General features: G+C 38.9%; 1 protein-coding gene across 2 annotated transcripts in view; it reads left to right on the forward strand.

The window, feature by feature from the left end:
• LOC139959608 ((E3-independent) E2 ubiquitin-conjugating enzyme UBE2O-like) overlaps positions 1-23,772 on the forward strand; it is a 26,696-nt gene continuing 2,924 nt past the window's right edge. Inside the window, exons 1-18 of one of the 2 annotated variants that reach the window (XM_071957342.1) lie at positions 1-422; positions 2,840-3,016; positions 3,650-3,747; positions 4,230-4,290; positions 6,024-6,167; positions 7,320-7,438; positions 8,553-9,597; positions 10,396-10,498; positions 10,805-10,904; positions 11,854-12,019; positions 13,193-13,291; positions 15,227-16,065; positions 16,877-17,169; positions 17,752-17,855; positions 18,816-18,878; positions 19,454-19,657; positions 21,270-21,449; positions 23,342-23,421. In XM_071957342.1, coding sequence (XP_071813443.1) covers positions 192-422; positions 2,840-3,016; positions 3,650-3,747; positions 4,230-4,290; positions 6,024-6,167; positions 7,320-7,438; positions 8,553-9,597; positions 10,396-10,498; positions 10,805-10,904; positions 11,854-12,019; positions 13,193-13,291; positions 15,227-16,065; positions 16,877-17,169; positions 17,752-17,855; positions 18,816-18,878; positions 19,454-19,657; positions 21,270-21,449; positions 23,342-23,421 — 4,106 coding nt within the window. In that variant the 5' untranslated portion in view covers positions 1-191. Of the gene's footprint in view, positions 423-2,839; positions 3,017-3,649; positions 3,748-4,229; positions 4,291-6,023; positions 6,168-7,319; positions 7,439-8,552; positions 9,598-10,395; positions 10,499-10,804; positions 10,905-11,853; positions 12,020-13,192; positions 13,292-15,226; positions 16,066-16,876; positions 17,170-17,751; positions 17,856-18,815; positions 18,879-19,453; positions 19,658-21,269; positions 21,450-23,341; positions 23,422-23,772 lie in introns of those variants that run through there. The other variant, XM_071957343.1, reaches the window with a different exon arrangement.

Below are 23,772 nucleotides of genomic sequence, written 5' to 3' on the forward strand. Positions count from 1 at the left end.
ATCCGTTGTTGTTTTCCTTGCGCTGTGCAGACTGTGCTTTGCTCAGCTAACGTGCAGAGTCCGTACTGTTTAGCGTAACTATCACAGAGGCGCAGAATAAGGGATAATACCACCTTATTCTTTGTGAAATAAATATCTTTGGTTGTTAGTTTGAGTTTGTCTAGTACTTGAGTTGGTTTGTCCTCCAAAGTATGACAAGTTTGCTCTTCGACGAAGACGTGGTTCGCCGGGTTCAGGGATCGAGGCTACGACTAGGACTCGTTCTAGAAAACTATGATAACACAACCGATGATGAGGAGAGCAATTCTGATTCTGACTCAGATGGAGAAAGTTCAGATGATGATGGTCCGAAAAATAAAAAGGGACACGTCCTGGTAGCATGGTACCCGAAAGGAAGAACAGAGGTTATATCCCAACAAGAGGTGCTTTAATTTACCAGTTTAAAATAACAACCAAACCACACGGGTTTAGCCTAGCTTTGTGGAAATTTATGCTGCATAACCTAACAAAGTAACAAGTTACATTGATAAAGCACTGAGTGTTACATACGGCGTAGGCTAATACAAAATCTTACCAATGTCCACATAGACCTAGACATGAGAGTGCTGGATCAAAGATTCTGTTTGATATTTAGCAAATATCTGTTGTGACACCACAGGACAGTAGTTTTGGTACAGGTCAATATTCTCATTAAGAACTATTGTTAAAGAATTTTCATACAGAATACTGTACAGTCATATAACATGATCATGCTGATCAAAATAGCTGGGAAATCTTGGTGGTGAAAAAATGTAGTATCATTTGTAATGTACCGAAGACAGAGAGTTTGATGCAGTATTTCACCTGGGCAGTGTTTCAAGCATGCACTTTTCATCACTTATAAATGCACTGCTCTGTTATGGTACCTAGGCACCTTGAGTAGGACATCATCAAAATGACAAGCAAAATTAAACAGTTTGCATGTGCAATAAGCAATTAAAAAGAATAACTCATTCCAACATGATGAAGAAAGGATCCTTCATTGCCGTGTTCTCTGTTTTCCTCTGAAATTAAGACTTTTTACATGCTAAGTTAATGTGATCTTTATCCACTATAAGTTGGAAATCTAAATGCCTCTTATTTCTTCTCCAAGAAATTCATATCAACAGCAACTACAAGCAGTTGAGTATGTAAGTTTAAAATGCCTTTGGTCAGATGCTCTTACACATTTGTTAATTGGTCTGTTTTGCCCTAAAAAAACAAGAATGAACAAGTTTAATAGGAAATTCATACAAATTGTATGAACATTATACTTTGTTTAAACTTTACCAAAGTTCATAGTGTTTTCAACAAGTATGAAGACTGTCACAATTGTGTAAAGGAAACCAACTGCAATTAGGAATTCGTCTTAGCTGATTTGCAGGTTGCACCTTTCATCAATTTAATATGAAGAGAAGAACCTATCCTATATTTGCTGCATAAATAGCCCCTTCTTCCCTGCCCAACAGATTCCCCCTACAGCCTTACACCACAAATCCCCACCCTACTCAGAATAGACTCATGAACAAATAACATAATTTCAGTTTTGTCAGGGTTTGGCTTAGAAAGAAGTGAGACATCCAACTCTTGACAGTACAGTATGTAGGCAAGACAAAATATCAGTAGTTAGGACAGAAATTTGGCTTAGACAAGAATTTTTTGTGTGTAAATATGATGGTCGTCAGCAAACCCTGCCACTCTAAACCCAATCCGTGTTACGTACAATAGAGTAAAAAGATCTCAGACCTTGAATAATACTGGTCCGAACACAGAACCTTGTGGAACATCAAATCCTACATCAACTTTGTTAGAATTAATATTACTGATATGCACTTTCTTGTTGCAACCAGTAATGAGAGATATAAACCACCTCAGAGCAATACCTGTAAGATCAATTTCATGACAGAGTTGTGTGAATCAGCAATTGGTGGTCAACGGTGTCAAAGGTCGCACTTTAAATAGAGTATGAGAAGAACAGTAGCAGCATTATTGTCAGTGGCCATGCAAATATTATTGTGTAATCTCGATAGCAAAGTCTTGGTGCTGTGGCTTGTTTTGTAATCAGATTGTTGTGAGACATGAAGTTTATGCTTTAGCATACATGTACTAATTGAGACGAGTTAAGAACAACACGTTCAGTAAGCTTTGTGATATATTTAAGATTTGGATATGGGTCTGTAGTTTTTCATTTGTTGAGATCAGATGCAAGATTTTTGAGCACATGTAGGTATAATGCCAGCTAATTTAATACTGAACCACTTGATAACAGTTACCTATACAAGACATAATTTTTGCTGGTGTAGTAAGGTTTCTCATATTTATGGCAGCAATATATGTCACATTCCTTTCTCTCTTTTCTGCGGTGCTTTCGCAGATTTTTGTAATCTTTGTTGAACCAGGGGGCTTCAGTGGCAACCCTGAGTCTTTTTGTTATTAATAAGGGTGCATGTTTGTCTAGAATGGGTTTCAACTCTTTATATTTGAAGAACATAACAGCAGCTTAGCAGAGGGCAAATGACCGAGAGAACTTTCAATGTCAGATCTGGACACAGGTTGGTCGATACCCTGGATCTTTCTAAATGAGAACGTGGTAAATTCAATCAATGGTATTTTTGAATTATAGCAAATCAAAGGTTATAGGGTAATGGGTGTAGGGTAGGGTTATAGGGTAATAAGTACAATAAATGTTATCTGAACAATACAGTTATCATCAATATCTGGGAATAATATGGAGGGGAAGGGCAGGGGGGTTCATAACCTCCAGGAAGGTTTTCAGAGGAAGGAGACTGTTCATTTCTCTCTTATTTTCGCTTCATTTCAGGTGGAGCTACACGATCGGTCACTTTTGGCAGGTGACCTGGTTCAAAAGTCCAGCTCCAACAGCAGCTGTGGTCAACTTGGGACAGTGAGGATGGTTCACGTCACGTGTCACCTTCAAACACTGTCGACGAAACAGATCATTTATAACGTTCCCAGTACCAAAATTGAGCAGATAGCTGTAAGCAAATTAAGAAACTAATTTGAGAAACTTAAAAAACAAATGAAAACAAACAAGTTTTATAGTCTGTTTCAAAACAGAACTAATAAATTAATGGCAGATTATTGTGTAACTGTGTAAGTTATCAAAAATAAGAAGTGGGAACTTTTTTCTAATTTTGATAATGGTCGAGCTCTAGAAGTGGACTGGAATTAAGTGACCATTCCAAAGTATCAACATTCATAAGGGTAAGGGTAATACCTTTGTAATGACCAGGTTATCTGGTATGATGTTCTGGTAGGCTACTTGACTTCCAGGACACATTTTCCTCAGTTACTCTATCAATCAGGTGATTCCATATACAGTATAAACGTATAAGGCAAGGAATCACTATTTTAAAGCCTGCTGGCTTTCTGGTTATATAATAAAAAGGTCACAAAGTATCAAGATTCAGAAAGGTAATACCTTTTGCAAAGACCAAGTTATCTAGTATTATGTTCTGGTACTTGATTTCAGGACACATTTTCCTCAGTTACTCTATCAATCAGGTGATTCCATATATATACAATATAAATGCATAAGGCAAGGAATCACTAAGCCTGCTGGCTTTCTGGTTTTATAACTTATCAACGGTTTGCCTGATTATCTTTGCAGCCCATCTACCTAGGAACAGCTGTCATGTTGGATAATTGGATCGGGGAAGTGGAGGACACAGTCACAGAAATTGTGGTTGTATTGAAAAATGGAGCAAGGTATGTATGTATGTATTGTATGTATGTATTTTAGATCCTCCTGCAAGCAGGAACTCGCGAAGAAGCGTCATTGTCTTATCAAAGCCGCAAGCTGACTGAAGTCAGTCTCTTACATTGTGTATGTTAAAACAGTCTGTGGATCCTAAGGAAAAAGGTGCATTGTGAATGGGCTCAATGATTCTAGTAGTAAGGCTGGGGCTGGTACATGTATTAATGTGCAGTCTGCTTTCTACCAGGTTTACAAAATGCATGTACAGGTTCCATGTTTCATGGCAAGATTGAAAATACACTGTCATTTAGCCAACAAATAGCCTGAATTTCGAGGCCTGCCTCTATGCAAAATGTTGTCTCGGAAGTATGCTATCCTTTGTATGCCTTTTAGTGAATGTATGAACTTTGTCATATAGAAGTAATGAAGTTTTTCTTACAGTAGGTTTGATACATAAAACTAGAGAAACACTTCAGTTTCTTGCTTCCATCAGGTGTGCTCTTACAGAAGGGGCAGCCAGCAAACTTACAGACGTCCATGATTTTGCTGTTGAGGTTAGTATTCGTTAGCTAATAAGTCTGTAAGTCATAAATAAAATTTATGACATAAAACCGGGGATCATGAGATGGATTGGCTTCTCCTGTAAAAACTGCTGTAAATGTAAAATAGCGACGAAAAAACAGCTTATTATGGATCATGTCTCAAATTAATTGCCACCTCAAGGTAAGCTGTCAAGCTATAAAACACTGTGGCAAAATTACACTGAGGAAGGCTGGGAGGGGTGGGGAAGAGGGGCAGTAAGTGTCAATATATGTCCACTTCAAAAGGAGCTACAGACTTACAATTGATATGAAACTGCTGACTGAGAGAAAAAAAGAGAAAAGAGAAAAAACAATTGTTATCATGAACGACTAAGAGGTTTGTTGTATTGGGTTTGAAATTTAACCATAGAATTTTCATAATTGTCGCCACTTACTCTAAAATGCCAGTGCGTAGAAAATCTACTGGCTAAACTCAAATTGCCTACTTCCATTCTCCTCGAATTAATACGAAAGCAACATTAATTTTGCACTGGCAAGAAAAATGCAAGACAGTCTAATTTTTCCACTGGCACAGTGAAATCGACTGTGAATAGGCAGTGTAAGAAAAATCCAGAATTTTCAGGCATGCATCACTCTCAAGTGACCTGTCATTTGATACATTTGAGCCATCGAAATGCAAGGCACTGACCATCACAAGAAAGAGGAATCCAACCATACTGGATCTACTGTTTGGAAGCACAAAACTGACTGAAAAGCAGGAGCTGGAGATTCTGGGAATTACTATAGAGTTACCAACAAACTGGATGTTAGAGGTAGAGCGACTGTCTACATGACTAGTCTACAAGGCTCAGGTTCGTAGTGTGATGGAGTACGCCTCACTCTCCTGGATGAGCGCCACACCACTCTAGGATGACTTGACTCAATCCAGAGGAAAGCCCTCCGTATCATAGGCACAAGCAAAGAGGAAGCAAGTTCAGAGCTGGACATCTCTACCCTCCATCGAAGACGCCTGGTGGCAGCAGCTACTGTTTTTTACAACATGCACACCAGCTTGTGCCCAACGGCGTTGCTACCACAGCCTTATGTACTTAGAAGAGCTACCTGCTCCAGCCTATCAATGCTCTGCCATGCTCTCACAATACCTGTTTCCATAACACTCTCCACAGGCAGGACCTTCATCCACACTGCAGTACATGTCTGGAACAGCCTACCGGATAGCGTAGTTGGTGCTATTTCTGACAACGGCGCACAGACCATAAAGAGCAGGGTGCATGAGCATCTCATTAATTGTGCCTGATGCTTATCTGATCCCTTCACTTCAGTAGTTCCTAAGCTGCTGTGAACCACTGATTGGCCCATGTGGATTTCTCTTATAGTGCCTCACAGCCTATGTGAGCTCTTGACTTATGTCAATCTTCATGGACTATTGTTCACTCTAGCTTTCATTAAAAAAAAAAAAAAAGCACATGGCACTCTCATCTACAGAGCACGGTAGTTCATTCAGTGCTTTGAGCCCACATGGCTAACCAAAATTTGAAATTCTGCCGTGGTAAGAAAACATGTGCCTTTAGGTTATAAGGTAACCTTAAAGCCATTCGTTAAAGATTTCTGGCAAAAGAGTTGATGGTTGTCTCTGCAGCAGGTACTACTGTAGAAAGAAGAGAGTTCATTTAGTTTTGTTCTTTCACTTAGATTGCAAAGACAAATGAAAATATAAAAAAACTTGATTTCCTTTGATTCAATAGGACTCCATATTCGGTGAGGGTGATGGGTTTTACCCTGGACAGACTCTGAGAGGGCGTGCTTCCACTTTCAAGAGTGCGAGATGGTTAAGTGGTCAACAGCCTATAATGTCAAGCAAGGCTCAGTTTCGAGTCCTCGTTGAAGAGGTAAAGAGAATAAAATGTTCAGAAATGTCAATTACAAGCAGATTGTTTTAAGCATATCACATGAACAATAGAGGAAAGCAGAAAGAAAGGTATTTTATTAAAGATGAAAATGGAATGATATGACATTACAAATATTGCTAGAATTGTATTAATTAGTAGAAATTTAAAGTGGGCTTCTAGTAGCCTTGTCAGAAATAAGTGTCGGGACACAGAATGGGGATTTGTTACTGTTAGAAGGGTGACACAATTAGTTTCCTTGATAAGATAGAAGCATTTTCATAATATATTTTATTGACATGTTTAGTTCTATTCTTTATTTACCTGTCTCTACAAATTCTTTAATATTATCAATCTAAGTTTAGAGCTAATTTTTTGGCTATTAACTCCACTATGGTAAGTTTGTCTGGACATTTAATTACCTCTCAATTTTCCTGAAGAAACGTTTATTCCGGTAGAACATGGTTTAGATTGAGTGAAATTGCATTATTCATTAGTATTGTTTTTCTTAAAAATCAGCACAGAATCAGAACTAATAACCCATTCTGGCAAGTTATTCCATTCATTCACAACCCTTTGAGAGAAGCTAAATTGATAATTTCCAGACGAGAATTTTTTTAGCTAATTTGAGACTTAATACTACGAGTTCTAGAAACAGTTGAAACCTTCAAAATATCACAAGCACCTAAAGAATCACTAGTTGTTAGGAACTTATAAACCTGTATCATGTGACCAAGAGGATGATAATAAGAGAAAATACATTTGCAACATAAAATGTTCACAAACACATATACATACACACACCCATACAAACATAGACATAAACACATACATACATACACACATACACCTTAATATACTGTGTACAGTTTGGTAACAAAGTTGGTGTTTGTGTTGTTGTCATGGTGAAATAAACTGCTTCCATTGAATTTTGTTTCAAGATATTGTCTCTCTAATGAGCTAGCGTCTCACTTTTAACTCATGTTCTATACAGAAAATTGATTTAAAATGAGGTTATAATGTACATCCAACTTGTCAGGAGCTTTCATATAACACTCTCTGGTCTAGACACCTCTGGATAAGGACTTGAGCTACATCTGTAAGAAAGAAAGTGTTGCAGACACATGTTTTTCTTGGATTTCTCATTTTGTTCAGATAGTTTTGGTTAAACTACAAGTAAGATGGCAGACTCGGGGCATAAGCGGAAGTAAAAGATTGGAAGAAGAGGATTCTCTGCCTCCCCCGGTTACCATATCTGGAAATCAATTAAAAAGGTGAGGCTAGCATGTTGGGGTTGATTTGCATATCAATATAAAAAAATAATCCACAAATGCAAGGCCTGCAAAAGTCTCTTCACAATTCAAATTGCTAATTTTAACTTTCATAATGAAATGTAACCTAGTCAGTCAATCCTGTGGAGTCTGTTGCCATACAGTGCAAGCTCTTTTGTTTTTAACATTCACCGTCCGAAAGTTCACATGATTGAATGATGGGAAGTTGTTTCCATGGGGATATTAAACATGCAGTCGTGTTTTTATCAAGGATTGCATGGTATGAAGTCAGTTGGAGTTTTACAGGTAGTTCTGCTTGATCACGATTACAGAAAACAAATCTTTTGGGGTAGTTTAATTTTGCCTGAACAAATGACTACAAATTGTAAATACTTGACATTAACATGTAATTTTACTTGGGGGTATTTAATCGACCTTGAACAAATAAACTAAATAAATTGAAAGTGCTTGGCACTGTCATGTATTTCTGCTCGATCTGATGGTAACATTACATAAAGTTGCTTGTGAGTCTGGCCTATACATGTACTGGAATAAATGTAACATTATATGAAACCGCATGAAGATATTTATGCAATCGTTGCTTGATAGAATGATGACATAACAGGTGAGATGTCCTCTTTAAATTGCAAAAAATATTACAAAAGGAACGAATTGATTACAAACCTTCCTCTATTAACACTATTTATAGGAAGTGAAGACTCGGGCACAAAGAAACGTCTGATGCCGGTAATCTGACCAAGTTTCGAATGAGGTGTATCAAAAGTGTTAGACACTACCATCGATCCCAGAAATTACACACACAGCTTGCTACCATTGGTAATTAGACATTAGTGTACAGTCAATACATACAGCTACGGTCAATACCCACAACACATTGTACATAGCAGCGTGGACATCTCAGGTCTAGATAAAAGATAACAAGGTATCACGATTCATTACTGTCTGCATATTGTAGGACAAGAAAAAAAGTTCACTTGCAAGCAACGGAAGTTTAACTTTTTCAAAGGGTGGCACGCGGTTTGGGGTGAGTCTTCAATGCCTTTGACTGTTCATGGTCACCTGAGTTTGTTTTTTTTGTTTGTTTTTCTGTCGTCAGAGTCAAGCCACTCAAGTTCTTCTCAGCAGACAAAGTACAGGTTGGAGACAAAGGCATCTACCAGATACAAGAGGGAGATGTGGTCTCACATGCAGCAGTACCCAAAGGCTCACACATGTGCTATACAAGACCAGAAAATGCACACAAAGTGAAAAAATCTTCCACGCCCACCGGCACACCCCCTCTGGATAGGAAGAGAGATACCAAAGAGGGAACGAAAAATGCGACTTTGGACGAAGATCGCACAGAAGAGAAAACGTCCCTCAATCAGAAAGGAGAGACCTCTGAACTAACAGTAGGATCTGATGAAGATGACAAAGCTGCCAGTAAACAAGAGGCAGCGGGAAAGGCTTCATTATCTCGAAAGAAAAAATCCCACAGGAGCCGGGATGGGCAGATGCAAAGGGACCTCTTACGGGAGGTCAACGACAAAGAAGAATTAGTCGAAAAGGCTTATAAGGTCAAGTCCGATTTATCCAGAGATGTGGAGATGTTATGCGATCTGCACAAGGAGCTCTGCGAAGCATCGGACAGTATCGTGGAACTGACGAGGAGCTTCCAGCCGTTGGTGGCCAACTCGTCGGGAAAATCCGCAGAGGACGTGAAGCAGAGGATAAGAGGATTGGAAGAGTCACACGCCAAACTCCAAGAACAGATATGCTTGACTCAGGACCTTCTCCGCGACAGCGAAAAGAGCCTCGGCGACTTGGAACTTGTGAACTTACAGGCCGAGACGATACTAGACGACGCGAAGAAAGCGAGGCTTAAAGCCTTGCACAAGAGTGGGATATCGTTGCATCCCGGGAAATCCGAAAACTCCTGCGAAGGTCCGAGCGACGATAATAGGTACGAGAGCACTTCGGATGGTTCTTCTCACAGCTCTACGGAACACCAAGAGAAATCAAAGAGGACAGCCACCAGTCGTAGGAGAAAGAAGCAAGGACGTGGTGTCAACAGGAAGAGGGGCTCATCTCATCTGAAAGTCGGCAACAGGGAGTGTATCGAGGTAACCCACACTCACACGGTCGTGGATGTTGAATGGCAGGTCAGTGCTAACATTGTCACTCTGTATAGTTTATATGTCAATGGCCTAGAGACTTTTAGGCCTACAACCCAGGATTTTCCATTTAGTCTGAGGCACAACTCACCAGAGCCCCCCCCCCCCCCATTCATTCCTCTGAATATTTTTCTGCTGTATATATCTCTTTAATATCAGAAGTGAAGCTTAAAGCAACAGTCAGTGTACAGCTAGGCATCATATGTTATGCAAAGAAGCACGTCCAATAATGACAATATTATCAAACAGGGACAATGTTTCTGTGACACAGATTTTGCAACAATAAGTGGAAAAGGTTAAAGATGGTAGTTCATTCTAAGACATTACAGTGTGCTAGTATTATTGTTAGTTTTTGATGAACCACCAAAATATCAGAAAGTGCTTATTTTCTAATTTTTCATCACAAGGAGGATCTCTGAATGCATAATAATGAGAATGTTAGATGACTGTCCCAGGAATCAGGGTACATGTATTGAATCTGAACATTACTGCCTCAAAAGAAAGGGTCGATTTAAGCCAAAGTTATGGTATGGTTCACATCATGGATAAGAATGGAAAAGACAGCCAATGAAAATGTATTGTAGGTTCTCTTAACTGAGATAAACTAACGTTAGCTCAACCCAAGTCATGTTGGGGTTTATCAAACAGCAAGGTAATGGTCTCACTCGTTGGTTTTGAATGTGAAGAATAATGTCGCAAATGTAAAATGATATTGAAATGCAACCTGCATTTGACAGTTCTAATTGAGCAGTCTGTCACAAAGGGTTCTCTACCTTGTTGTCTCAGGATGGTTCTATGGGAATGAACATTGAAGCTGCAACACTGACACCTGTCGATCTGCTCGAAGACATGCATTTCTTTCCAGGAGATTTTGTAACCAAGGGCAACGGTGAATATGCATTTTGGTTTCTATAGTTTAACAACCAGTCAGATAATGAAGCTCCTGGTTGTGTTTGAAGTTAACACTTCCTGCAATCATGCAAATATGTTAGCACTTAGGCCACAGGTTTGAATCACACACTTTGCAAAAAACACTAGTTCTACCCTCATTTTACATATAACACATGGAGCAGAAGTTATCATTATCACTATTTAACACAACTGATTACCTTATTTTGAGCAAGAGCTGATTGGTGGTTAAATGTGTAACCAATAGCAACCGATCGCTTACAGTATCTTTCTGTGACTTCAACAGATACGCAAGAGAATGTCTATGGCGTTGTAAGAAGTTTGGAATACAACCAAAGAACTTGTGTAGTCCGGTGGATCAGGAAACCAACTCAACAGAGTAATGTGTAAGTCATCATTTTGGCATTCTAATATCTCTTTTGGTTGTAAAAAACCAGTCATAAAAACAACATCTGGTTTAAGTGCTGCTTTCTACCATGTTTCACCCTATTATCCTTCCCTCATCCTCCCCCCCCCCCTCTCTTCTTTGGCCCCACTCATGTATATCCAGATCCAGAAGACCTCAAAAGCTGAACAACGATATAACTCACTGTCGATGTAGAACAGCAGGGAATAACAATAATTTCATGTTGGAATTTTGCATAGCAGTTTCGATCAGGCACGTAGCCAAGGGGGGGGGGCGAGGGGGGCAGCCGCCCCCCCTTGAGCATATTTTTTAATTTTTTTTTAAATGTTTTTATGATATCGCTAGTATTTTCAAAAGAGAAAATGCTAAGATGCAACTTACAAGGCCTGGGAAGTGCCATTTCCAGCTATCTGGGAGGCATTTTCAGCCAAAATTTTCTTGTACGCTTCGCGCCAACCATGGTAGCGCTATGCCTAGATAGTTTGCAATGCCGAATCTACAGTTTCGCCCCTCCCTTGGCAAATTCCTGGCTACGCGCCTGGTTTCGATGGCTATGAACTTTGTCTCTGATAAAATACTACATGGTTCCTGTGTACAAACACCTGCTATGCATCTTTACGCTTGTATAGCAATTTGCCCATTTTGTATAGCATGTTGTATTGGGGTACAGGATATATTATGCCCTGAACATGGCATTGTACATGACATTTTCATCTTTAGTTCTTTTGGAAATACCTTTCACTAACACTAGCACAACCTTTAAACAAATTTGTGTATTTGTTTTGCAGTATCGTATGTAATAAAAAAAAACTGCAAGACAAAAATAGAAAGTGTAAATATTTTTATCATGGGAGGTTCCAAATAATTACTAATGCTTCATATCTTCTTTTGATCTTTGATTTTTATTTTGCTGTCATTTCGTTATCCAGCCCGGAGGTTATTGAAACTGAGGAAGTCAGTGTATACGATCTGCTCGCTCACCCTGATTTTCAAATCAACATCGGCGAGACGGTCGTGAGGATAGCCTACAGCACCGTTCCCGTGTCTGAAGGAGAGAGTGACGACGATGATAAGGAGCAACCTGTGGCAGGCCAGGTGTGTATTTATGTTATCATCATAACAAGTCTAATTCTACAATAGAACTGTCACCTAAAATAGCTTGTTGCCTCGCACAACCATATTCCTCTTTTTAAGAGAGAAACTCTTTAAGTAGCATGACCATATTTTATCCAAGGAGGACAAACTGTTACGGCCCCCCTCCCACTCTCTCACCTCCTCCCCCATCACTTCGTGGGGCAAAATTAACTTATCGCTGATATTTAAAATAGTACCAGATTTTAAGTTCAAAAGCAATAAGTCTTGTAAGATCATTCCAGTTGAAAGACTGTTACTATTGACAATCTGAGTAGCTGCATGGCTAAATCAAGAATGCTCAAATACCATCATATTTATTACAACTCTGTTGGAACTACTTAAAAATTTGAAAAGTCTTCCAGGGACAAAAAGAGTCGGAGGCACTCGGGACGTATGGTAAGCCTGCAAGCAACGTTCTGTACGGGTACAATGTATGTGAAGTTTTTAATCCAAACAGTCACAATCAGCTGTCGGTTAGTCTCAGCTGTTCGATACAACTACAACCACAAGAGCTCATTACATGCTAAAGTAGCTACGCTAGTGTAGCTATAAAAGTAGCTATAAAATTGTGGTAGGTCTAGGTATAGTGATGATGGTTGGTTTGAAAAGCGATGGACCCTGTCAAGACTTTGAACATGTTTTGGTATTAACAAGAATGAAGCAAGCTATTACAAAATAGTCCCATTCCAAGCATTACTTCATGGCGAGAGGTTTTACGTTGCCTTCGAGACACATGACCAGCTTTCATCATATTTTTACTCATTCCTTGTAAAATTCAGCAATAGTGGCAGCCTCAACTTGCAGGGCGGCGTTTTTTTTTATACGTTTAACTTTTGGGCTCATTAGTTGTACTCGATATTCAATTTCAGCATTTATAATCAATTACACAATGTTGCTCTATGACATGTACAATGCCTGCGAACTACTCACAAATACTTTTCGTAGTCCTAGAATAAGTTTGATTAGTTATGATAGGTTTAGTTTAATATAAAGTAGATTGTAATCATTCAACTTTATGTACTAAACGGATAAATTTATAATTAGTTTAAAGCTAACTTAATAAATTTGAAATTTTGTTTCTGCGATGTTCTTTCTACCTGAGGTGTGTGATAATGTTGTCATTTTCATGTGCAGGTCCGATGGGTTACGGAGGATGGAAAGGTATTGGTAGCCTGGGTGGATGGCTCAGAGTCAGCCGTGCACCCTCAGGACCTCTACTTGCTAGAAGGAGGAGTGAGTATTAGTCCTTTGTCACTGACCTATTATCTTGCTCGTTATTGCTGTGATGGTGGTATTATATTTATCTCTGTCTTAATCCTACCTGATTCAAATTGATGTGGTTAGGCTGCTTGGTCTGTGGGTGGGGATGGTTGGTGTGGTTTGGATGTGGTAGAGTTGTAGCGTTGGTTGGATGCATTGGTGTTGCAGTGTTGGCTGCTTGCTCTCTGGGTGTGGTGGGGGATAGTTGGTGTGGTTTGGATGTGGTAGAGTTGTAGTGTTGGTGGGATATGCTTTTGGTGTTATGGTGTTGGCTGCTTGTTCTCTGGGTGTGGTGGGGGATAGTTGGTGTGGTCTGGATGTGGTAGAGTTGTAGTGTTTGTGGGATATGCATTTGGTGTTGCGGTGTTGGCTGCTTGTTCTCCAGGTGTGGTGGCGGATGGTTGGTGTGGTTTGGACGTGGTAGAGTTGTAGTGTTGGTGGGATATGCATTTGGTGTTGCGGTGTTGGCTGCTTGCTCTCAGGGTGTGGTGGGGGATAGTTGGTGTGGTCTGGATGTGGTAGAGTTGTAGTGTTGGTTGGATATGCTTTTGGTGTTATGGTGTTGGCTGCTTGTTCTCTGGGTGTGGTGGGAATAGTTGGTGTTGTTTGGATGTGGTAGAGTTGTAGTGTTTGTGGGATATGCTTTTGGTGTTGCGGTGTTGGCTGCTTGTTCTCCAGGTGTGGTGGCGGATGGAGTTTGTGGTGTTGGATGTGGTAGAGTTGTGGTGTTGGTGGGATATGCATTTGGTGTTGCGGTGTTGGCTGCTTGCTCTCAGGGTGTGGTGGGGGATGGTTGGTGTGGTCTGGATGTGGTAGAGTTGCAGGTTGGTGGGATATGCATTTGGTGTTGTTTGCTTGTTCTCCGGGTGTGGTGGGGATTGTTAGGACACGGTAGAGTGGTAGCGATGATCAGATATGCATTGGAGTTTATGGAGTTGGATATGCATTGGAGTTTGTGGTGTTGGATGTGCATAGGAGTTTGTGGTCTTGGATGTGCATAGGAGTTTGTGGTGTTGGATGTGCATTGGAGTTTGTAGTGTTGGATGTGCATTGGAGTTTGTGGTGTTGGATGTGCATTGGAGTTTGTGGTGTTGGATGTGCATTGGAGTTTGTAGTGTTGGATGTGCATTGGAGTTTGTGGTGTTGGATGTGCATTGGAGTTTGTGGTGTTGGATGTGCATTGAAATTTGTTGTGTTGCATGTGCATTGGAGTTTGTGGTGTTGGATGTGCATTGGAGTTTGTGGTGTTGGATGTGCATTGGAGTTTGTGGTGTTGGATGTGCATTGGAGTTTGTGGTGTTGGATGGGTTGGTGGTTGTAGCTGTTTTGGACTTTGATTTGATTGCTTGGTGCAGTGATGTGCAAAGGATTTCAAATTTCAAATTTCAAAAATTCAAAATTTTGCACTAGATGGAGGAAACAAAATTGAAAATGGGGTGTGTGGCTGTGTTTGTGATGAATTAGATTTCCATGTAGGGGGTGTTGGGGTCTCCCCTTCCCTTGTTAGTTACGATGATGGTTATTGTGATTGGTGGGTTTTGAGTGTAGTAGTAGTAGGGCTGTGGCTGTGTATTATTATGTTGTTGTGGGCCCATGGCATTTTTGTAAGTGCTGCCATGTCTATCCAACACAGAGTCTGAGGGAGGGAAAATGGGAGAAGTAGTGAGATCTTAAAGTAACATGTTATTTAACATTTAATATTTAACTACACCAGGAGATCTAAAAGTAATATGTTATTAAACATTTAATATTTAACAATACCAGGAGATCTTAAAATTAACATGTTATTAAACATTTAACTTCGGAATAAGTTTTTAAAATTTAGTCAAGTTGTAGTCTGCTTATTACATTTTTGTTTTCATCGTATTTGAAACTTAGTAAACTGAGTAACGGTTTTCTTTCACACAGAGCTCCATCTCCAGCAGTAGCGATGAAGATGAAGGCGACTGGATAGATGAAGAATATCCGTTCCACCGGTCAGATTCGGACTCATCGTCGTCGTCCTCGGGCAGCTGGGAGACGGTGAGTGAACACTCAGTCTCGGAGAGAAGGAAAGATGGAAATCAGTCAGAGGTCAAAGGTGAAATCAAAGGTGTCACAAAGAAGGAAGAAGGGGTAGAAGAAGAAGGGGTAGAAGTTGAAGTAACTCAGGGGAGTGACACCAAGGATGCTCTCACAGAGGATGTCATTAACGATAATGATCTGAAGTCTAGTTCAAACTCAGAGGCCGATGTCTCCAATAAACAGAACCAGATGCAAGGTGTGGCAAGCGGTAGTGATGGATTTGTGTGTGACAAGAGTAGCGGTGTCACAAATGGTGATGTCACACACGGCAGTAGTGTCACAAACGGTGATGTCACACAGGACAGTGGTATCACAAATGGTGATGTCACACACGACAGTGGTGTCACAAACGGTGATGTCACACATCGTAGCGATGTCACAAATAGTCACACAACCAATGACGTTTTAGAGAGTGACCGTTTGATTGATGATGGCTCCCCGAATCGAAATGTTGTGAAAGAAAGTGATGCAGAGAGCACGATTGAAATGAATACTGTGACAGCTGTCACAAATTCAAATGAAACACAAAATGGTGATGTGACAGAAAGAGGTAGAAAGGAAGGATCTACTGCTGCTACAAATGAGGGAATGGAGAATGACAGAGGTACAGAGGAACTAAAAGATGCAATCATGAAAACTGAAATAGAAGATGAGAGTGCAATAAAGGGCAGTCCTGACAAGAAGTAAGAAAACTTTTTCCCCATTTTTGTTAACTACTTTGTTCTAGACATTAACTTGATATCTTCATTTGGGTGTTATATTGTCTTCGGTGCAGATGGCATTCAAGCATAGATGCCGTCACTTTCCTCCGTTTTCTACAGAGCTGTCAAACTTAGGCGAAGCTCATTTCCCTGTTTGGTTGGCGATGTGAAGGTTTCATTTAGGGACAAAGCCAGCTTTTTAATTTTAAAAAGGTGATGTAGTTAGGGCACAACCAGCTGAATTGGTCCCTCCCACAATATAGGGGTAACAATGGGTGGCATAGTCTGCTTCCATTGATTGTTCATATTGCCCATAACTTTTGACCTTGATTTCAACTTTATTATATTCCCCGAAAGTGTAAATCCATACACGCAACCAAAGTATACATAGTGTGGATGGAAAAGTAAAAATAATTTAAAAAAAAATGATGGCTAACACATCAGAAATGTAAAATCCCTTTAAAATGAAACAAAGTAAAACTAAAATTTCACACTAAAACAATTTTGAAATTTTTTAATACGCTGCCTGATAAATTTATGTTGATTTATGTTGATTGTAGCAGCATACAGTAGTTTTATCTGCATTTTGAGACCATTTTGTTTGTTCAAAAACTGAATTCACTCACTGTTGATACTGACTGAGAATATTGTGCACCCATGGATTAAATATGAAAGGAGATTATCCTCTTAATCCATTTGGAAAGGTCTTCAGTAAAGTGGAACCATCCAAAATGAGTGCCTTTATCAAAAGACCTTTGCTTGATTAACAATAAATGGTTTTCTTTTGATGCAGAAATACAGAACTTGCTGACGTCATGGAATTATTGAATGATGTCGTCTCGGATTCGGAGAGAAAAGATCAAGTTGAAACTGCCACAGTGGCAACTGCCACAGCAAATATGGAAGATGACTCACATGAAACTGAAGTAGAGTGCTGTGTGCCACCAGGAACGGAGTTGGAGACCAAAAGTGCCATTTCTTGCCAAGAAGATTTTGCCAACTCAGAAACAAGTGAACCTAAAAATGATGCTGATAAGAAAAATATGCAAGATTTATCAATATGTCAACATGTTGATGAAGGAAAAGGTAAAAATGAGTTATTCGAAAAGAAAATATTGAATCATTTTGCCACTGGAGTAGCCCTTTTCAATAGGCAACGTGTGGTTTGATTGTTGCTAACAGACTTAGTGTTTTCTCTATGATTAGTAATGCATTGATAATTGTGATTTAGACAGAGACTCTCATAGACAGAACACAACTGCTACTACATACATGCACATTCAATCGAATGTAAGTGAGGAAAAAATTAATCCATGAGCAATATGCTTACCACATTTTATTGTGATCTAAAAAATTTGAAATGACTTTACTTTTCTATAAATTTTGATACTGTATTAAGTAATGGTTCTGAAGTCCTGAAGTAACCGTTCCATACTTTGCATACTCTGCTGTGAGGTTTCCAGCGGGAAAAGACAACATTTTGATTACAGGTAAGATAAACAAACGGTGTTCTAACTCCTAACATTGGTCATGAAATATTTGACATTTTTCTTAGGCACAAGAAGGTCTAGCTAATAAAGAACAAGAATTGAAATCCCCATCGTTCATTTGTAGGCCAATATAAATATGTTACTTAGCAACTGAATACATTTCCATAATTTCTTGCAGGGTTCTTCACGATGGTGGAATCGGCTCCTTCCAGTCATCGTTATTTCTCAACATCTGTGCAACCATCCGATCAGAGAAAATTTTCTTCCGCCCTGAAGAAAGAGGTACGTGTGAGTGAATTCATCAAGTCAGCATTGGGTAAAGAGGATGTTAATTCACAGGTTCACGAAAAACATCGCAGCATAAATTTGTATCATTGAAATAATATACACACTCTAGTGACTTTACTGTGATACTTTAAGATGCTTATTTGATGTTAATACTGTGATATGATACACTTTTGTATTTCTGTTATAGTCACCAGCAATGCTAATGATTTTATTCGATTGTCCAAAGAGGAGGAGGAGGCTGGAAGGAATGAACATATCAAAAAAGTAATCTGTATATAAAAGGATCATTTAACTGACCTTCATTTGTGATACTCAGGGGGTGGGGGTGGTTGGGGTGATTAACAGAGTGTGGGGGTGTTGTCCTACTTGTGTGTGCTTTTTAATATTGCTATAATATACTGCCATATTTCTTTCTAATACTTTAATTATATGGAGTAGGGCACTTCCTTCCAAGTCATGTCCCTTCTATGATTCTCTTCTTACCCTCTGATAATTGTAAATATTAATGCAAGATGTGAGAAAACAAATAAATGAAATGGAATTTGTGTTGTTATATGTGTAACTTATGTCACAAGGCATAATAAGCTTGCCCCCAAACAATTTACCGTTGTAAGAGAGTATAGCATTCTGTTCATACTTGTAGCGTTAGTATTCATATTAGCACTGCTGTAAATTCCTACTCTTTACAGCTATTTGAGTGCTGCTAGCTGAGAAGACATAGAAAATTGCCGGCTAGTTATTAAGCTAGACAAACCCCTCTATGTGTGATACATTTCTCTTTTGGATTTTTGTTAGTTTGTCTATATTTGCTCGGGATGTGCTGATGCAACAACATTCATGTTACCCTCACTGCTTTGCCTGCCCTAAGAACGTGTATCGGTGTTCTCTAGCATTGCAAATCATCCAGAAATCATTTTGTTTTATTTATACATGTATTTTATTGTTGTTTCTCAGATGCAGCTGTTAAAGACATCACTACCAAGTGGAATAAAAGTTAAAATGTTTGAAGATAAAATGGTAAACATTTGATGAAAAGAATATTTTGCAAGTTATATATGCAGTTTCATTTCCTTGATGGTTTCCGTAGTTGTTTCTAAGTGTAAATCTAGATGTGTGCTTTTGAAGAGAACTTGTCTGGTAATGGTTTATATATTTCAATTGCAATACAAATGCAGTCACAGGATTTTAGGGATGAATATTAACATGAGAGTTAGGATTTAGGTTTATATATATATGAAAGCTAGGCCTGACAAGGCAAGGGGTGATAAGGAGAGGTTACAGCTAGGTGGGCCTAGGGTCAATTACAGTAAGAATTCAATCCTTTGTTGAAAATTTAGTTGGATCAACTCTCATAAAAATTGTTGGTATTGCACAAGAACTTCTTATGTCCAACTTTTCATATTTCTTTGTCTACTTTGTGTGATTTAGTTGGTATCTTTGAGACATGCAGCTGTAAATATATCTTCATTAACATAGACAAAAAGAGATGTAGCAGTAAGGGGGTTGTGGGATGTCATTGAGGGGCATTGGTGTGAGAGCATTGTTATTTATAACAATGTTATAGAAAGACTTCTTTATCCTTTCTCCATTAGCACCTGTTTTCAGCTCTGATTGAAGGACCTCTCTCCACGCCATATGAGGACTGTCTGTTCTATTTTGATGGCTACCTACCGGACAGCTATCCACGGAAACCTCCAGTGGTCCACTTTCACGCTTACTGCGCTGGCAAACTGAACCCTAACTTGTATAATGAGGGAAAGATATGTGTTAGTCTGCTTGATACATGGACTGGCAAGGTAAGCAGTGTTTGTGGCTGGGGGGGGGGGGGGGGGCAGAGGTTATCATAAAGTAACAGCAGACATTTACCATAGGTGCTACTGTTAAAGGCATTGAAGACTCGCCCCAAACCCTGTGCCGCCATCTGAAAAAGTTAACTTTCCGTTGCTTGCAAGTGAAGTTTTTTTTGTGTTGCTACAAAATTCAGACAGTAATGAAACGTGATACCTTGTTATCAAGTTTATCTAGACCTGAGATGTCCATCGCTGCTATGCACACTGTGTTGTGGGTATTGACCCTAGCTGCATGTATTGACTGTGTACTATTGTCTTAATACCGAAGGTAGCAAGCTGTGTGTGCATTTTGTGGGATCGATGGTGGTGTCTAACACTTCTGTTACACCTCATTCGAAACGAAGTCAGATTACCTGCATGAGACGTTTCTTAATGCGCGAGTCTCCAATGCCTCTAATATATGGAAATAAAATCTTTGTGTGATCTAACACCTGCAGTAAAACCTTTGATAAAATAATTTCATAAATCCACTATGTTCAAAACATGCAATATTCAAGTAAATGAAAAATTTGTTTGGTTTCAAACCGTGTTCAAGCAAAATTATTTCGTATCTGTCCCTTATCTATCACACAACTGACAATTAGAAAAGCCCCGTTGTTCCAAGAGCTGAACAATGATATTTTTACAAAATTTAGGAAGTTTATTTTGAGAGAGAAACCAGGTATTGTAATGTTTACTTGGTCAGACAGACTTATAGAGATTCTGTACTGGTACTCTAGCAGAGTTGTATGAACTCACACTCATCTTCATGTTGTTTTTAGTTATATATCCATACTATAGTGCTCTGAGCCTTTTTGAAATCTAGTGTAGACTCTATTTACACTAGGGCAAGTTTAAGTACTGGTGCTTAGAGGCTTTCACTCATACTTGTACTCATACTTGTACTCATATGGGTACTCATAGTTGTACACAAACTTGTACACAAACTTGTACACAAACTTGTACACATACTTGTAATCATACTGGTACTCATACTGGTACACATGTTGGTACTCATACATGAACACATACATGAACACATACTTGTACACATACTTGTACACATACTTGTACTCATACTTGTACTCATACTTGTACTTATATGGGTACTCATAGCTGTACACATACTTGTATACATACTGGTACACATGTTGGTACTCATACTTGTACACATACTTGTACTCATACTTGTACTCATATGGGTACTTATAGCTGTACACATAATTGTACACATACTTGTACTCATACTTGTACACATACTGATACTCATACTTGTACACATATTTATACACATACTTCTACTTTTACTCATACAGATACTTATACTGGTACTCATACTTGTACACCTACTTGTTCTCATACTTGTACTCATACCAAGTTGTTCGGTACTTCTCCCCGACATAAGCTTTAACTGTATTTCAGGTTGCAGTGTATCATTGGGCTCATACCAAGAGGAAAGCAATATTTGCTCATAATAATGCTGTTGTACAGTAGTCAGTCTGATACTAACAGTCTGCAGTAAAACTGCTATGTATTCTTCTTTGGTGAAAATTTGATGATTTCATTTTCTTCATCGCAGGGTTCTGAGGTCTGGACTGGGAAGTCCAACCTCCTTCAGCTGTTGGTGTCGATTCAAGGTTTGATCCTGAACAGCGAACCTTACTTTAACGAGGCTGGTTATGACAAGCACAGAGGTACAACTCATGGCACGGAAAGCAGCAGAATGTACAATGAAACTGTTTTAATTAAAGTCATGCAGGTAAGGAACCCTGTACCTTTAATTTGCTGGATTAATTATTAAAGTAACGTTCTGGTGGCTGAAGATGATTGCGTGACCAAAATGCTGTAACTTTTGATGCATCTTTCAGTTAAAACTGCATTCTCATAGTATTTTGTATGGCAAAGATACAATTTTTTTCAACTCAGATATGATATTTTTGCATCTGGCAAGAGCACAACAAATGATGTCATCACAGCAATGCAACGGAAATGCCTTGTTCTTCTTTACAGTATCGAACTATCAAATACACACAGAGGGAGACATTCCTGTTTATGAAATTCTCAATACAGAGAAGGTCGACAGCTGAGCAAACATTCCAACTATATCAAATTTCAAGGATACCTCAGCTAGAAGATTAAATTAGCAAAGTAAAGCTTTTGAAGAGCATTTGTCACAATGACATCACAAAACCCACCTACTGTGATGCACCTTGAAAGAATCAAGGGTTAAATAAGCCTGTCAAAATAGGTTACATTCAATCTACCATATTGTCCCCTGTTTCGTGTACTGACAAATGTTCAAAAACAAAAATACATCACGGTCCAAATCATTTCACTGATTTGCAACTGAAGTTTTTTATCACAAATAATATCTTTTCAAGCAAATCTCTAGTTTTAAGTTACAGACAACAAATTATATTTTATTTCCGTTCTAAATTGAAAGGATGTAGAAACAATTTAAGGGCATATAGATGTTTCAAAAACATTGGTCACTACGTAAAACAAAATAAAATAATATGCATATTCGTCAGTACTCGAAACAAGGGACCATATCTCCAGTTAGGAACTAGGTTTTGAGATGGGCTTTTCAACTAACAGTGCGTAATATTTTGATCTTTAAGATCAGTGTTACGTTGTCTGTCACCAGAATATCTCCCTGTTAACTTTAGAGAAATACATAAATTTAAATGAAGCTCATTAGTATTGTAGTGACTTGTGTAAAGAAAAATGATGTCATAGATTTGGTGCATTTTGGAAATTGAAGGTCAGCATTTGGGAGATACATTGTGTTTTAATTTAAGGTTGAATGGTTTTGTGTTAGTGATTTGTAGTTTGGGTTAACGTAGGTGATTGATTTTACCTCTAAGATCTTCTTTTGAGAGATTTGTTTTGTTCTTAAAGTTTGGTGGAAACATCTTATTTCAATTGATGTTAAATGTGGTTATTTGAAATTCCACTTTGTAAATATTTGTTATTTACTCTCATATCAAATAAATCTATAAAATAAAGGATTTTCTTCAGAAGCTAAATGAAACCAAAACAAACTAAGAACACTTTAAGTGACACAGGCGGATGGAGAGTTAAATTTGAGGACAAATGAGAGATAAGTGAAGATTGATGAGAGGATTAAGGGCTGAAGAGATAAACTCTCAGGGGGTGGGGGCAGCAGGGGGGTAAGTAATTAGTTATGGCGGTGAAAGGGAAGGAAAGTGGTTGGGAAGGAAAACCTATGAATCTCGATAGGAAAGATGAGAGAGGATGGAAGGGAGTGGGGGGGGGGTGGAGAAAGGAAAAGAGAGGGGGCGGTTTATTGTCGTTCCCTCCTTGGATGTTGAGACCATGTATGTGATCATTCTCGGCTGAGGCAAACTGTCTCGGTGCGGTTACCTAGAAATTCAATACCTTGAAGGATCATATCCGAGGTGACGTGGTTTAGGAAGGTCGAAAGGTCGCCCAACTGAGTGTTGACTGTGGATATGTGCCATAGAAATGTTACTTGAGAACTGTTGGTCACACCTACATGTTAAATTCAAATGTAATGATCAAAAGTAGAGTTTCATGTTCTCTTATTCAAATTGTTTCTGATTGTGATACTTGTAGACTTCCATTGTCATATGATATCTTCCCACCATCTATCTCTCTGGTTTACAGTCAGTTACCAACCTCATCATCAACCCCCCGGCAGTATTCAAAGAAGAGACTATAGATTTCTTCAGAGTCCACACACCAAGGTAAACCTACAGGCATCGAAAGTAATCATTTTTGCAAAGAGTTGTGCGGTTATTTCCCTGGAAGTTGGCATGAAAGTTAATTTCAGATTACAAATGTAACATTAGGGCTGTATTGGGAGGCTGGTAGTAGCTTGTACGCAGAAAGGGTTATGAGAAAGTATCAAGTACTGAATTGCTGTTTGTGATTACACTTTGAAAGAGAGATAAGTGCACAAATTCCCAGCTTTTTTTAATGTTCTCTTCTGACCCTATGAACTTCTCCAGTATATTTTCTTGTTCCCATGTTTGGGTAATGATTGTGAGCTTCTACAGGTTTGTGATGTTGAAATGCTGGCTCAACTTTTATTTTAT

Source organism: Apostichopus japonicus, chromosome 19 (genome assembly GCF_037975245.1).
Source record: "Apostichopus japonicus isolate 1M-3 chromosome 19, ASM3797524v1, whole genome shotgun sequence".
Lineage (NCBI taxonomy): Eukaryota > Metazoa > Echinodermata > Holothuroidea > Aspidochirotida > Stichopodidae > Apostichopus > Apostichopus japonicus.